The following is a 15,546-nucleotide window of genomic DNA, read 5'->3' on the forward strand; positions in this document are numbered from 1 at the left end:
ATAATTAGTTACTGTAACCAACATCTAATTAGTTACTGTAACCAATATATAATTAGTTACTGTAACCAATATCTAATTAGTTACTGTAACCAATATATAATTAGTTACTGTAACCAACATCTAATTAGTTACTGTAACCAACATCTAATTAGTTACTGTAACCAATATATAATTAGTTACTGTAACCAATATCTAATCAGTTACTGTAACCAACATTTAGAACCAATAAGCTCATTTATGTTACAGCAACGGAATTATAATTAATAATTTGTCTACGTCTTTAGTTTCCTTATCACAGCTTAGTACACATAAACTCGGTATAGACAGCCTGTTGGGTTTATCGCCCGTGTACAGCTAGGGTCACTTAGAGGTGGGGACAACTTGCAATACCTTGTGGTGGCTCATTGTGACCCGTCCCTTGCCATGCAGAGTAGTTTCGATAAAGTGTCTCTTATCAAGGACACAACTATGGTAAGGAGCGTCGAACCACATACCTCAGATCTTCACCTGCGTAAGACAACACTGACTGGGAAATTGCGGCCGATTTTTATGAATAGTTTCAATCCTGTTGGGCATACCATATACATGTACCAGCATTCTCCTAATAAATTACCCCTCAAAATACCAAACACAGACTGTTAAAAGCAAGTATAATACCATATGATACTATTTACTTAATATCATATTTACTTATATATTTTGCTGACGAGATGTCTATAGATATGTATTCAAGAGAGATGCTTTTATTTTAATTTTTGTTTTACAGAAAATATATCCTTTATATTAGAAATTTTACGGAATCGTCATTTTGATATTTACCTATAGTACTCACAATAATGATCTCTTCGCTAATAAATAACATGAAAATTATACATACAGACTATACAGCTTCCCCTAATGCTTTACTGTATGAAATAGAGTCAAAGAGAGAGTACTCTAGTATGTTCTAACGCAGTAGCGTAGCTAAACTACCTATAGCTGTTGAGTGAGATTTTGAAGGTTTGAACATATGTACAAGAAAGTTATCAACATCACACGTGTGATTAGCTGCTTTCATAAGAAAAAAAAATTTAAACCGAATTAGAATTGCGGAGTAATTGATAAAATCCATCATCCAGCAGATTTTGCCGTTTTAGATGACTGTTCGAAAGATGTTAAGGCCAAAAGTCGTTTATTAAATGTTTTTAAAAATTACGTCATGTACATGTGAAATATGATGTTTAGTCATCAGTGCTGTAGGCTAATGTGTTTAAAATGATAGTGTTTATGAATGTTGATTTAGTGATGTATGTAAGAGTAACCCATAATATGGACAACATCCAACAGCATTAGGTACGAACGGAGACTGACGATCGCCATTCGAAAAATATTTATATAATTTTAAAGTACATATGATTTTTCAATCCATGCCTTTAACAAACACATACAGATAACATGTAGAACAGACAAATGTAGATAACACACTTCTGTAGTGAACAAATACACGTGGAGAACAAACACGTGAATAGAACAAGCACGTGCAGTGAGCATACACGTGTGGAGATCAAACACACATAAAGAACAAACACGTGCAGAGGACAAACTCTTGTATATGTTAAGCTGCACTTCCCAATTAATTTTAATCGATAGTCTCCGAGACTGTGTAATTCAAAGTTGAGAAGAGAGCCAGTCTTATGTTCCTTGTCATTCTCAGATTAGACCATGCACTACCACTGTGGGTAATGAGATCGCTAAAATCTCACCAGGACATACGTGACCGACCAGCGTTCAGCAAGTCAATCTGAGGTTTGGGCTAATTTTAGGTTATTAAGAAAATATTTCACTTTAATAGATGTTTATTACTGATTATATAAAGGATACTATTTTTATTTGTTGTTGCACCAATTCTCACCCGCATTCCGCGCATTTTTAGACATCATTTATCTTATGACAAACTGTTACTATGATATTTATAGAGAATACATGGTCACCGTCTTAAGACAGATATAAGTGGCGAGCCTCTGCACCTTTCACTTTCTGTCCAGAACCAAAATGCAGCTTGAATATTAAGACACTGGCATTGTATTCAACAGTTTTTGGTGTTCAGTCTTTGATTACCTGACGTTGACGTTACGCTGAATTTTGCCTGATGAGGAACGCAAAAGTTATTCCTCCACACCGTTCCAAACTTCAACGAATATGACAGCGATTTTATTTTATTTTTTTTTAAATAACTTTGTTCATTACAACATATAAAATCGCTCATTTCAACAGTTATTTTTATTATTAAATGTAATTTTAAGAATTTTCATAATGTAATTCTATCGAATTTGCGCACGTGCTAAATTACAGCTGTTTTCAGTCACTGCCGAATACAGAACAAATATATGTTGCAGCTGTATTCCGACAATAGCAGTGCCAGTTGTAGGATAAGTCATTAAGCTCAAACCTTCCTTATTTCAAAAAAGAAATACCTTGATAATATTATCAAGGAAAGTGTAGCGAATAACGTAGTTGATTTTCTAATATTTTCATCGTATGTAATGGTATAGCGCAGGCTCATTTGTCAGGAAAAAAAAGCCTCGAGTATTTTTTTTGGTAAAGGCGAAAGCTCGCTTGATTTTGTTATATGATACTATAAACACACCAAAAAATTAGGGTGGCATTTTACCTATGCATTCTAACGGCCCGAAATCCAAGATGGCCGCCACAATTGCAAAATATCCTAAAATTGACGCTAAAATCAACATAATGTTGTTTGAATATTTTTTTTCAACATGGGAATTTGTATACACCGGTGACCATAATAACCATAACTTCCACCTGATTACTAATTTTCATATTTTGTACACTTTCAGAGGAAAAACGACTTTTTCATTTCATTACAGCTGCCAGAAAATTTACTTTCGAATCGAGTCTGCGGCAGCGGTTGTTCTTATTAGGTTAAGGTTCCACTTGTCGTGCAATTTTATGGTGTATATTCAAACATAATATCTTCTTCTTTTGCAGGCTACCCCCACAGCATGCACAGCAACCATAACACATGATAACATAGCTTAGAGGCCTTAGTTAGATTAACAAAATGGCAGAGTCAGCATCTAACAAGAAATCAAAAACGGAAGATTTTGAACTATGCTTTATTTTTCAGTTAAGCAGCAAGCAAACAGATTATACAAACTATGTGTTTCATCCTTCTTTGCTTTCAGAAGAGAAACTAATTACAACCACTGATGTCCGATGTTTATGTCAGGAAAAACAGTTCTCTGCACTAAAGAATCGCATTAAAGGTTTGTCTGCTGATGAACTGTGACAGAATGGTGTTTCATACCACAAGACATGTAATAAGGATCTCACACATAAAACATGCATTGAACTAGCTAAGGTCAGATATGAGAAAGGACAAGCGACAGGCAGTGCACGTGATGTAAAACAGAAAACGAAATCTTCTGCTGCGTCTACAAGAGCTTCCATGTCACAGCCAGCTACCAGAAGTCAGACATTTGACAAAGAAATGTGTGTAATTTGTCAGCAAGATAACTTACAGAAAATGAACTTCTGAAAGTCAGGTTGAGCAATGTCATAGGCTCGTCTGATTTACTAACAGCAGTTGCCGAGGACATGAAATATCACCTTTTGTGTTTAAGCTATGCAAAGCGAGACATAGAAGAATCTAAAATAATCCCGAAACAAGACGTTCTTTTCTCGCAGTAAGTGTCTGACCTGGAGATACTTGACATGGTGGCAACTGAAATCATTGACCAAACCATCAGTTCTGCTTTGAATATGAACGAAATAAAACAATCATATGTTGGTTTGCTAGAAGGGAATGGGTTCACCTTACCTAACAATCCACGATGCAAACCATACCTAAAGCAACTGATTCTGGACAACATCCCTGATGTGCACTTCACCAGGCCTCCAGACAAAACCAAACCTGGGCAAGTACTTTCTACCAAACTCAAAGAAACCCTGTTATCTGGTGCTTTGGTCACAGATACAAAAGACCTCAGAGAAGATGTGAAGGTCCTTTTGAAAGCAGCTAAAATACTGAGAAGAGATATTGCAAGTGCAACACCATGGAAATTAGAAGGAAGATTTGATAATTACGAACCACCAACCTTACTTCAACTCTTCTGCGAGCATGCTATCCAAGGTTTAAATCAGGTTAAAACGACTAGCAGGACCGAATCTATGAACCAAAGTGCCTCTGTGCTGGCACGACATTTTGTATGTGCATACACATCTGATCGGCAGGTCACCTTTGAAACAAAACGTGAAGATGCCATTTTCAGACACCGCACTGAAAAACCCCTTAACGTCTGCTGAGTTCTACATGTGCATAAAAGCACCAGGTCCAAGACCCTTGTAGAAAAGCTAGGCGAACTCGGCCTCACTGATTCATACAAAAAGGTTATGTAGAGACTACCATCGCAAATTCTGTTCTTGAGAAGATGAAATACATGGAAGGGGTTTATCAACCACTTTGGTTATGAATGGCGTGTTTGTTTGGTTTGCGCTGGACAACATAGATTTCCTTGAATCAACGCCTGTAGGTATGAATACACTCCATGACACTGTCATTGCTGTATATCAGACTGCATCTGACAATAACATCACTTTACTTTGATCGGTCATCAAGGTCTCAAACACTGGAGACTGCTAGTCCATGCGAAATTTTATCATGTGACAAACCAGTACCAACAAACAAAAAATGTGTTTGCACATTGAATTCCTGTAAGACCAGCACAGGGCCAAATAAGGAGAAGGATATGGCATGGATTATTGGCTGTTTGGACTTCAATGAAAGTGAAGTAGAAGTAAAATCGATCTCATCTTCTCCTGGAACATGGGGCGCATTCAACTCTCTGTTGTCTCCATCTGGCTCTAAGACAAACATTGCCTTAGTACCACCTTTAATACGCTTGCCACCAACAGATTATGACACTCAGTTCACAGGTCTGATGAGAGCACGTACTATCGCTACTCATGCCATGGGACCAGACGTTATTGCCGTTGTGATCCTTGATCTCCAGCTTTACGACATGGCCATGAAGTTGTTGATGGAGCGTGAGGACAAGAAACAATTTTTATTTCGCCCTGGTGAGCTGCACATCGTGTTCTGGGCACTGGCTGCATTGGGTAAATATGTGGAAGGGAGTGGTATTGACCAAGTATGGGTTGAAGCTGGACTTTACTCGCCTACAAAAGTAACAAAAATACTCAACGGGAAACATATGTATCGAGCACTGGAAGCTCATACAATCACCTTGCTCGCTTTATTCAGTTTGTACTTCCCAAAATTTATGCAACTTCATCCGGATGAAGATTTCTTGAAGGAAACGTCCACTCTTTTGGGAGATGCATATCAGCAAGACATCAATATAGACGCAGGTCACAAACACAATATCTGTGATGCTGTTACAAAAACAATCGACATGTTCGAATCCAGGGGCATCTTTCAAAAGATAAAAAGGTCTGAAGACATTGCAAACAAAATTCAGCGTTTCATCGGAAACTACATGAAGCAGTTCTAGACCATCCTCAAATTTGTACGAGCCACCAGACAATGCGACCTATTGCTGCACATGCAGAGTCTGTAATCACTCATGAAGCACTTCTTTGCCCATGATCATTCAAACTATGCGCGCCTTCTACCACTGTATATTTCCACAATGGAGCAGACAGAAAAGCAGCGTCCTGAGATTTGTGCAGAGTTTATGAAGGGGAACTTCTGCGTCACCAAAGGTGTTGCTGGATTCACATCAATAGGCCAAGACCATGGGGTTGAACAAGAGAATCGCGAACTCAAGGTTATTGGAGGCATGGTTGGAATCACGCAGAATGAAAAATCACTAGACAAATACTTCCTCATTCCACCTGAACTCTCGAATGTACAACATGAATTTGATAAACAGTACTGCACTGGCAACAAGGCGAAGAGATCACATCACCATGAGCTCACGGGAGGGAAGCTCTCCAGAGTAACACAGAATGCAGTCAAACTCAGTGCAGTATTTCACGAGCATGGAAACCCATTTGAATCCACTGATGAAGATGACATGTACAACCTGCTCACCTAAGCAGTTATGACTGAAACTGCTATCAACGGTCATCCAGCGTCATCAGATTGGACAACAGATGTTTGAAGGTTTTGTCAATGAACGCCTTACAGAAGGAAAACTCTCTGTGTGGGACAAAATGTCAAAAAAGAAACAGAAAACTTTCCAAAGTGCTAATGCAGTTGTGGAAATTAGAATTGGAGACAAGGTGGTCAAAATCAAAGAAGAGCGAGGACTGTTGTTACGGTTCATTGTTATATCCAGAGCTGGACCTCAAGGAGTGTATCGGAACTTATGGGTTTGGTGTGGTGCCTCGATCCCTGTTTGCTTCGGATAGATCCCTCATACTGGCATATGATAAGGCTACAGTACTTCATCATCTTGAGAAGCTGGATACAACACAACAGGTCCAAACTGACAGGAACGGGACAACTGGAAGTGATCCATCTGATAACCAAGTAATGGAAATATCCTTACAGTTGGCAGACACAGCAGTAGAACATGAACATGTAGACACAACCGATAAGTCATTATCATATCGAGTGATTTTCATTGATGGAATGGCTGTGGTAAATTCAGTTACCAAAACGGAACAAATGAAAACATGCCAAGACTTAGCAAATACCTTTCTCCAGATAATCTGTAACATGGCATCACAGTATGATGAGGTCAGATTAGTGTTTGACCGGTACATAAAAACATCACTCAAGGAACAGATGAGGACAAAGAGGACAAAGGGACAGTCATCATATTGCCATGTGAAAGACATCACTTTCATCCAGAATTTTTCACTGAAGGACTTTCTCTCAGATATCCGGACCAAAGGAGAAAAGACAGAGTTTTTGGCTTACAAGGTTGTACGTCACAGCAAGAGCTCCAACAACAGATTAAACATCAGGATATCCAGGCAGGAATAAACGAGGACAGTGAAAATTAAGATGTTATTTTATATGACGTTCATGGATATTAATTCACTTTATTTAACTTACTGCTTTGTTAAAAACTACAACTTGATAGACATGGACTTAATCAGAATGACTTGATGAATCTTTGAGTTTACATTGAACATTATTAAGAGTATTCCATTGTATCTGGATATATTTTTGGCTTGCTAATTATGTCTCATTTTTTTTATCAATACACGTCTTAAAATGATACTTTGTTTGAAATTACTAATTGTTATTGGCCCAATAATGTTTGCAAATGTATATGTAGCCTACAATTCTGGGTGCGCGGTGGCCATTTTGGATGAAATTTAGAAATTTGGCACGTTGATCTTGCATATAACTTATCTTATGATTCCGTTAGCTTCCTTGTCTCAAAAACATATATTTGGGTATTTAATGTGTAATTGTAACATATATACTTGCGAAGATATCGCATTTTTGGTGTGCGCCACGGATTTTGGACGCCTTCTTGGATTTCATACCCATAGAATGTTCAGAAAAAAAATCCCGCCCTAATATTTTTTAAGCTTATGATACCTTCTTTCAAAATCATGTGAGTTTTTGCTTTAAAAAAAATACAAGAAATTACAAATGAGCCTACACTAGTATGTAATGATTCAGTTTACGATATCGATAGTCTTAGATCCTACTGATGATAGATGTACATACAAATGTCCTATAACACAGAAAAAAATTATCAAAAACAATATTTCACTCCTTGAAATGATGACAGAGGTAATTCATAGAATGACGAGAGATCTTCCAAGCGTCCAACATCGTATGATCTTTGCCAGTTCTTGATCGAGTTCAAAATCAAATACACATAGCTAGGGATCAAGGGCAACCTAATCGGGGAAAACGATCCAAGGTAATAATAAGCATTTTTTTCTGATCAGTCCAAATATTGCACGACTAGGGATCAGAAGGCACAAAAATAATGAAATTTGAGGCTTAGAAATTTGACAGGAAATATTGATTACAAGATTAATTTATGTCAAAATTCAGGATGGGCGCCTGTTGGCCATTCGTTCTCCAATCAGTCCTGAAACGAACAGAATATCAAATTAAGGAACAATGGTAACGCATATATTGAGATTGATTCATCCCTTTCAAGTAACAGCGGCAACAAGCTGAAATTGCTAAAGTCTAAGACGGCCAACCAATTCAATTTTCTGGTCAGTCCCAAAAATAAACCTAGTTATGATACTGGATAATGATCCGCTCAAAACTTCTCAAGAAATAGAGATAATAAGCTATAACTGTAGAAATTCTAAATGGACGCCTGTCGGCCATTTTGTTTTTCCGGTTCTAAATTACCTATTGCAAACAAAGGGGAACGTATAAATGAAAAATGTGATTGATCTACTCGAAGCTTTTCAAGAAATATTAACAATATATAACTTCCAAAATCCAATATGGCCGCATGTCAGTCATATGATATTCCGATCAGTCCAAAAATATAAAATACACACCAAATGTCAAAGGGGAACAGGCGTATGAAATTTGGTTTCGGAACCGTCGATTACTTATCAAGGAAGAGTGTAGCAAGAATTGTTTAAGAGGGAACGAACGGGGGACTGACCTCAACCGATAATGCACGGCGATCTGAACAGCCCATCATCTGATGGTACTGTAGTAATATATATAACCTAGGGGTTCTAATCGATAAACTGAATGGTGTCCTATCTATCCGGCAACACTTAATGGAAGTTCTGACTCTTGAAACTTGGCAGTTTTTTCAGCCAATCAAATTTGACTTACCTGACGTACATGTCAGTCAGACTCCTAAAAAGGAAATTATTTGAATGATACAGATTTTCATTAAGTTAACACTGGCCCTTTAAATATAAACTTAGAATGAGACAAACATAACCAGATATTCCTCCTAGGACTCGTCAGTGATGACAGTATATCACGATGGCTGACCATTTATACACAATTTGTTATATTTTCCCCCAAGGATGCTTCTGACTTAATTTGATAAAAATCCACCGTGTCATCTATGACAAGCGGTAACTTTAGTAAAAAAAAAAATGACGGATGCCGCGGTATGACATAAGATCATCGGTCCTTCGGATCATGTAAGCCAATAAATCAACGCTGTCCTGTCGCCAGTTATCGTAATATTCCTCCCTGACATCCCCCGCCCCCTTCCCCGCTTTATTAACTTCCTCTCCAATGTTTATTTTGTGACAGTTAAAAGTGTAAACTGGCCCGCATGAATTAAGAAAGTGTCGTGACAGTTTACTCTTTCTCAAAATGTGTGCACTGTCTCCTATAAATGTCCAAAGTATCACACAGAACACCTTTTACTAATGGTCTTCGTAGAATGGGACACAGGTTGTGCTGTGTTCTTTAGGCTATTCTCTAATCGACGAGCGTTAACCTATTCAGTTATCAAATCCGGAATATTCGGAAGAAAATTTCTTTAATAGCGCCCGAGAACATCGAAAAAGACTTAACAATGGCGGCGGAGGGAAATTCTGACGTTCAAAACATTGTGTATTTTGTGGAATCGTCTGACAACCCCTTTGACAATGTCGGAAAGGAAATTACAGAAGAAAATTGGATGGCATGGAGCGAGGCAAGTTATTTGCATATATATAACATATAGTGAAAAATACTGTATTTCATTAGAACACACAATTATTGGGTATTTGGATCACCTGCATATCTGGCTATAAAGGCAGGTTTGTCTAGATAGTCAGATTTGAGTAACCGTATAAGGGATACTGTAAACATCCAGGTGAGGTCCGGTCACATTTCACATTTGATTTCGTGCAGATCGAAAAAAAATGGATGACGAATCATTTAAGTCAATGAAATGAATGTTTTTTTATATTTTATATTTTGTAAGCTTCTAGTGATTTTTAAAAAGTTCATCGTTACATATTTGCGCAATCTAGTGAATTAAGGAAATTTTATGTCTCACCACCAGTGGATAAAGAAATGCAAGCACCAAATTCAACCAACTCAACGGAAATGGTGTCTTCTGACAGAAATTATTAATTTAACCAACTCGGTAGTTTGCCGTCCATTCTTTTAATGTACTAATCATGATCGTGACCATGTATGACTCAGTTGGTTACGCTTGCCCTATATACATATAGTCATATTTTACTATATAGCCAACTCGGCCTATATAACCAGATTTTTCAATGCTCCAGTACCTGTTTATACACATGCAGGGTCGAGGTAGTCCGAATTATCCTAAATTATTTTGTTTTTAAAATGTAACCATAGTGAAACTTGTTCCGAGTGTTAGCATTGGAATGGATCACATCTTGATTATGTCATTCATGAGGTCATGGTTTATCTCATTATATGTATATATATAGGCTTTTTAATGGTTTTCAGAGTCTGGTCAGGTCAGAGGTCCCAAGGATGATCTCAACTTTATTTACCAAAGTTGCATTGTTGGTAAAGAATATATCAGGTGTAGATTTTTTGTGGGAGAATGATCAATGGCTATTATTAGTGCATCTTATTTAAAACACCAAAATCCAAGGTCTATTATCTGTTGTCCATCCCTGAACATTTCTGATTTTTCTATATTTCTTAAGAAGTATTATATGGATTTTCTCAAATTTCAAAGAAAGGTTCCCCTTGCACCCACGTGCCCCTCCACATTATGTATTGAATTTTTTCATCACAAATATCACTATTCTAAAAATTCAATCTTCTGATAGATTATTTTCATTTGACAGACTGGAGGTTTAGTGGAAGTTCATTATGATGAAACAGAACATACCACAGATGAAGTGTCAACCAACCTGGACCTGCTGGCCTCCCTGTCTATGTCTGAAGAGGCTGTCCCTAGTACATCACGTATAATGGAGGTTTCATCAGAGTCTGGCAGTAAGACTGTTGAACTCATCATTCCACCTGCCACTGTATTGAACGAAAGTCAGCCTTTACCATCTCAGAAACTGCCACCTAATGACTTGGTAATGCTGTATTTATCAGGTGAGGCAAATGTGTTTATATGCAGTCAATGATAAAACTTAGTCATCTGGTATTCTTATTGGATTGGGGAGGGGGTATTAGTTAGATTTTTACAACAGTCAGGCACCCAGTCTTACTGTAGGGTTAACTTAGTTAGATTCTGACAAAGGTGTGACAACCAATCTTACTTATATCATTTGTAATTATATTAGAAGTTTTGTAATAATATAATGCAGTGCTGGAAAGAGGGGGCTATTCTAGTATCCATTTTCTATATGGAGTTGTTCTATTTCGTACACTTAATCATACTTATTCACCGACATATCAGACACTAAGTTGTTGCCACCTGTTTCCATGCTTTTAAAGCTATTGTCTTTTTGGTTTTTCTTTTTCTGTTTTTCCACAAAACCATAAATTTATCATCAGGTGTTATCAAACTATTTATTAACATATTGTAAACTTTCCTCTTAATGTCAAGGATAAAATGCCTTAGCATGCTTACTTACAAAGTGATTTATGTTTAATTTTCTTGTCTTCAATATTTTTTTATTCTTTAGCAGAATATATCACCAGACTATTGATAGGCAATAATAAACATATATTGTTGAAGATCTATCCTAAAAATGAAATTTTCTAACTTATTAATGTTGTACAGAATCAGTGACGATTGTCCTTGGTTTGGTACCAATATGTGAGTAGACTTACCTTTATTCCGTAATGGTCATTCCTATCATCACTGTAGTTTCCACTGTAGATCTTTTATGTTTGTATTTGTCCAGGTAAAATCAGCTTCCTTGAATTCAGTGAAATGGTTAATACTTCAAAAGATAAAGATGAAGTAGAAAAAGACGATGACGTTGATGATGGTGATGAATATGATGAAGATGATGATGAAGATGAAATGGAGGATGACAAAAACATCGACCCTGACTACCAACCAAACAGAAATTCTCTACAGTCTGGCAAAAGAGTAGAAGAAAGTCAAACATCTGATGACTCAGCATCGCCTGTGAAAAAAAAGAGTAAGTTATTTATTAATTTTTTTTTTTTTTTCGCTTTTCAGTGACCATTAAGTCAAGTGTTTCTCTTATCATTCAATATTCCATATTGTGATGAAGAAGACATTGAAAATTATTAATCTGCTTTGGTATATATCATGTTAGTGATGCATTTTACTGTTTTAATTTACATATAAAACAAATGTTTGAATGTTGTGACTTGCAGTATCAATACAATATGAGACGTGCAGTCACATTAACGGTTCATCTTTTCTTATTTCAGGAAAATATGTGAAAAGAAATGTGAGTACAAATTAAATTGATTATTGTGGATACATATTTATATATAAAACAACATGACTGTAGAAGCTGAATTACTTCCTCATTAGATCTGATGTTACTTTACATCGGAAACAGACAATTTATAAGATATATCATTTATTATTCATGAAATAAAGCACCATTATCATGATGGAAATTTCATTTCTCAATAATATTGGTTGAAGGATCTACTAAACATAGTGTCTTTTTGAACATTTTTTTCCCCCAGATATTTTTCTGTCAATAAAACCTTACTATCTATAGTTGTGAATCTAGATACATTTTCTTGTATTCGTATATTAGCATTCAAATTTTAATCAAACAGGTTGATTCACTATATCAAATATTTACAAAAAGTTTATTGTGTTACCATAGTCCAAGAGGTTGATACCCAAACACCTGAAAGGCTTGATGGGAGAAGCCAATCTAAAATTTGCTCGAGGGGAAAATGAAGAAGCTATTCAGATTTGTATGGATATCATCAAAGAAGGTATAGAATCCTATTCTCATTCAGCTTTCCTAAAAATCTACCTGTAAAGATTGACTTTTAATCAGCTCTTCAAAAATTTACCTGTAAAGATTGACTTTTAATCAGCTCTTCAAAAATTTACCTGAAAAGATTTACTATGAATCAGCTCTTCAAAAATTTACATCATATCATAACCAACATATTTATCAATAATCTATATAAGCTATTGTTTTTATTTATTGGTAGTTTCCAGTCTTGTTAGCTCATTTCTAAAACACTTTGTTGTAATTTGTAGAGATGTCAACTCTGAGATTTCAAACTATGAATATATTTTCAAAGATTACTTTTGTATAATTTGAGCAAAATCATCAATAATTCTTTGATTTTATTAGACTGATCGAAGGTTTATACACAAGTATTTTGTTATCATATTCCAACTGCCATACAAACATTGTAACCACAGTGTTAAGTACGTCATTATATTCTTACATATATATGATTATATCAGCATTTTAGTGAAAAATTACTAAAGTCTCTATCAAAGTGATTTAAGATTATGCTTTACATATATAGGTTAAATAAGTAGTTTGTATATTTTTCCTGACAAGCCCCCAGAGCAGTCCTGCCATTCCAGACACTGGCTGTGATCTATGAGACCACCGGAGACATGCAGAAAGCTTTGGAGGTATGCTCTATTTTTAGATATTTGTTTTCTGTTGTTTTCATGAACACTGGGATTGAGTTTTATTATGTTGGTGTGTTTGCCTTCAGATCAATGTAATAACTTTACATGATATATGTGTAAAATTTTGTCAGGTCTTCAACCACTAACTCAGAAATAAAATACATGAAGTTGATCACATAATCAATTTTTTTTTTACCAGTTCCACACTTTGGCTGCATACCTGAATCCTAAAGACTCTGAGCAGTGGGGACGTTTAGCAGAGATGTTTCTGGACCAGAATCAGACTTCACAAGCTGTGGTAGCATATTCTCAAGGTAAGTAACTCTGTTGAATCGCAGTATAAAGATGTTGGTACTGAAATTATAAAATAGCATCACTGCAGAAACTGAAATAACCAATTATTGGAAAAGACTAAATGGTCTTACACTGAATGACAGGATCCTAACAACCCCCAATACCTAGAAATATGTGTTACAACTATATGACATAACCCTTAGAATACCCAGTACTTTCTAATGTTGTAGATATGTGTTACAGCTCAATGACAGGAGCCTAGCAACCCCAGTACCAAACATATATTGTAATTATGTGTCACAGCTGAATGGCATAACCCTTAGAAAACCCAATACCAACCAATGTTGTAAATATGTGTTGCAGCTCAGTGACAAGACTCTAAGTACCCACAATATCTTCTGATGTTGTTAATAGTTGTTACAGCTATACAACACAACTCATATGTGTTACAGCAATACGACATGATCCCAAAAACCCCCAGTACATAATGGAGAGGATTAAGTTGTATGAAGAACTCGGAGAGACCAAGAAAGTTATGGAAGGATACCGGGCCATGCTTAATGTCATTCCCACAGAGGAGGGAGACCAGTATATAGAGTTGGCGAGGAACCTCTCCATGGTAACCTGTTCCATCTTGGATCTTCTTATCCTCAGTGTAATCTGGATACCTGATCAATGATTGTTTAATATGGATACGTAATCAATGATTGTTTAATATGGATACCTAATCAATGATTGTTTAATATGGATACCTAATCAATGATTGTTTAATATGGATACCTGATCAATGATTGTTTAATATGGATACCTAATCAATGATTGTTTAATATGGATACCTAATCAATGATTGTTTAATATGGATACCTAATCAATGATTGTTTAATATGGATACCTGATCAATGATTGTTTAATATGGATACCTGATCAATGATTGTTTAATATGGATACCTGATCAATGATTGTTTAATATGGATACCTGATCAATGATTGTTTAATATGGATACATGATCAATGATTGTTTAATATGGATACCTGATCAATGATTGTTTAATCTGGATACATGATCAATGATTGTTTAATATGGATACCTGATCAATGATTGTTTAATATGGATACCTGATCAATGATTGTTTAATATGGATACCTGATCAATGATTGTTTAATATGGATACATGATCGATGTTTGTTTAATATGGATACCTGATCAATGATTGTTTAATATGGATACCTGATCAATGATTGTTTAATATGGATACCTGATCAATGATTGTTTAATATGGATACCTGATCAATGATTGTTTAATATGGATACCTGATCAATGATTGTTTAATATGGATACCTGAAGTAGTTACAAGTGTAGACATTTTAATACTTTATCATATGAAGAGTGAGCTTTAAACAATATCCACAATCTATGGCTTTCGTTTATAATGTGACTATAAAGAAAAAAGATTTTAAGACGAAAGTATTATAAAGATTGCCATATGAGAATATGTGTATTCTAGTGAATTTTTGTTATACAAATTTCATATTGAGTCTTTAAATGATACAATATTTTGTGAATAACGATAGATTTACAACTCAAAATGATGTAATTATACTTAAATTTCAGCAATATTTCAATATTGGTGACAAACAAAATGCCATAAAAATTATGAAGGGAGCATTTCAGATTCATCCTGACAAAGTGACATCAGAAGGTAGGCTTTCTCTCCTCTGTCAATAAATCAGAAGGTTCTCTCTTCTGCAAAATATATCAGAAAGTGGGCTTTTCCTCCACTGTCAATATATCAGAACTAGGACTATCTCTTATCTGTCAGTATATCAAAAGTAAACATTCCCACTACA

The 15,546-nt window shown here is 35.8% G+C and overlaps 1 protein-coding gene across 2 annotated transcripts in view; it reads left to right on the forward strand.

The window, feature by feature from the left end:
* The first annotated feature begins 9,449 nt into the window (after positions 1-9,449).
* LOC132552164 (general transcription factor 3C polypeptide 3-like) overlaps positions 9,450-15,546 on the forward strand; it is a 61,649-nt gene continuing 55,552 nt past the window's right edge. For both annotated transcript variants that reach the window (XR_009554319.1, XM_060216306.1), the window contains exons 1-9: positions 9,450-9,569; positions 10,693-10,951; positions 11,710-11,952; positions 12,212-12,231; positions 12,625-12,739; positions 13,327-13,403; positions 13,603-13,717; positions 14,150-14,316; positions 15,311-15,398. Coding sequence is in view for 1 of the 2 variants with exons in the window: in XM_060216306.1 (XP_060072289.1) it covers positions 9,450-9,569; positions 10,693-10,951; positions 11,710-11,952; positions 12,212-12,231; positions 12,625-12,739; positions 13,327-13,403; positions 13,603-13,717; positions 14,150-14,316; positions 15,311-15,398 (1,204 nt within the window). In the remaining variant the exon portion in view is untranslated. The remainder of the gene's footprint in view (positions 9,570-10,692; positions 10,952-11,709; positions 11,953-12,211; positions 12,232-12,624; positions 12,740-13,326; positions 13,404-13,602; positions 13,718-14,149; positions 14,317-15,310; positions 15,399-15,546) is intronic.

This window comes from Ylistrum balloti, unplaced genomic scaffold, assembly GCF_031769215.1.
Source record: "Ylistrum balloti isolate Yb309-2 unplaced genomic scaffold, AGI_CSIRO_Ybal_v1 Utg370240, whole genome shotgun sequence".
Lineage (NCBI taxonomy): Eukaryota > Metazoa > Mollusca > Bivalvia > Pectinida > Pectinidae > Ylistrum > Ylistrum balloti.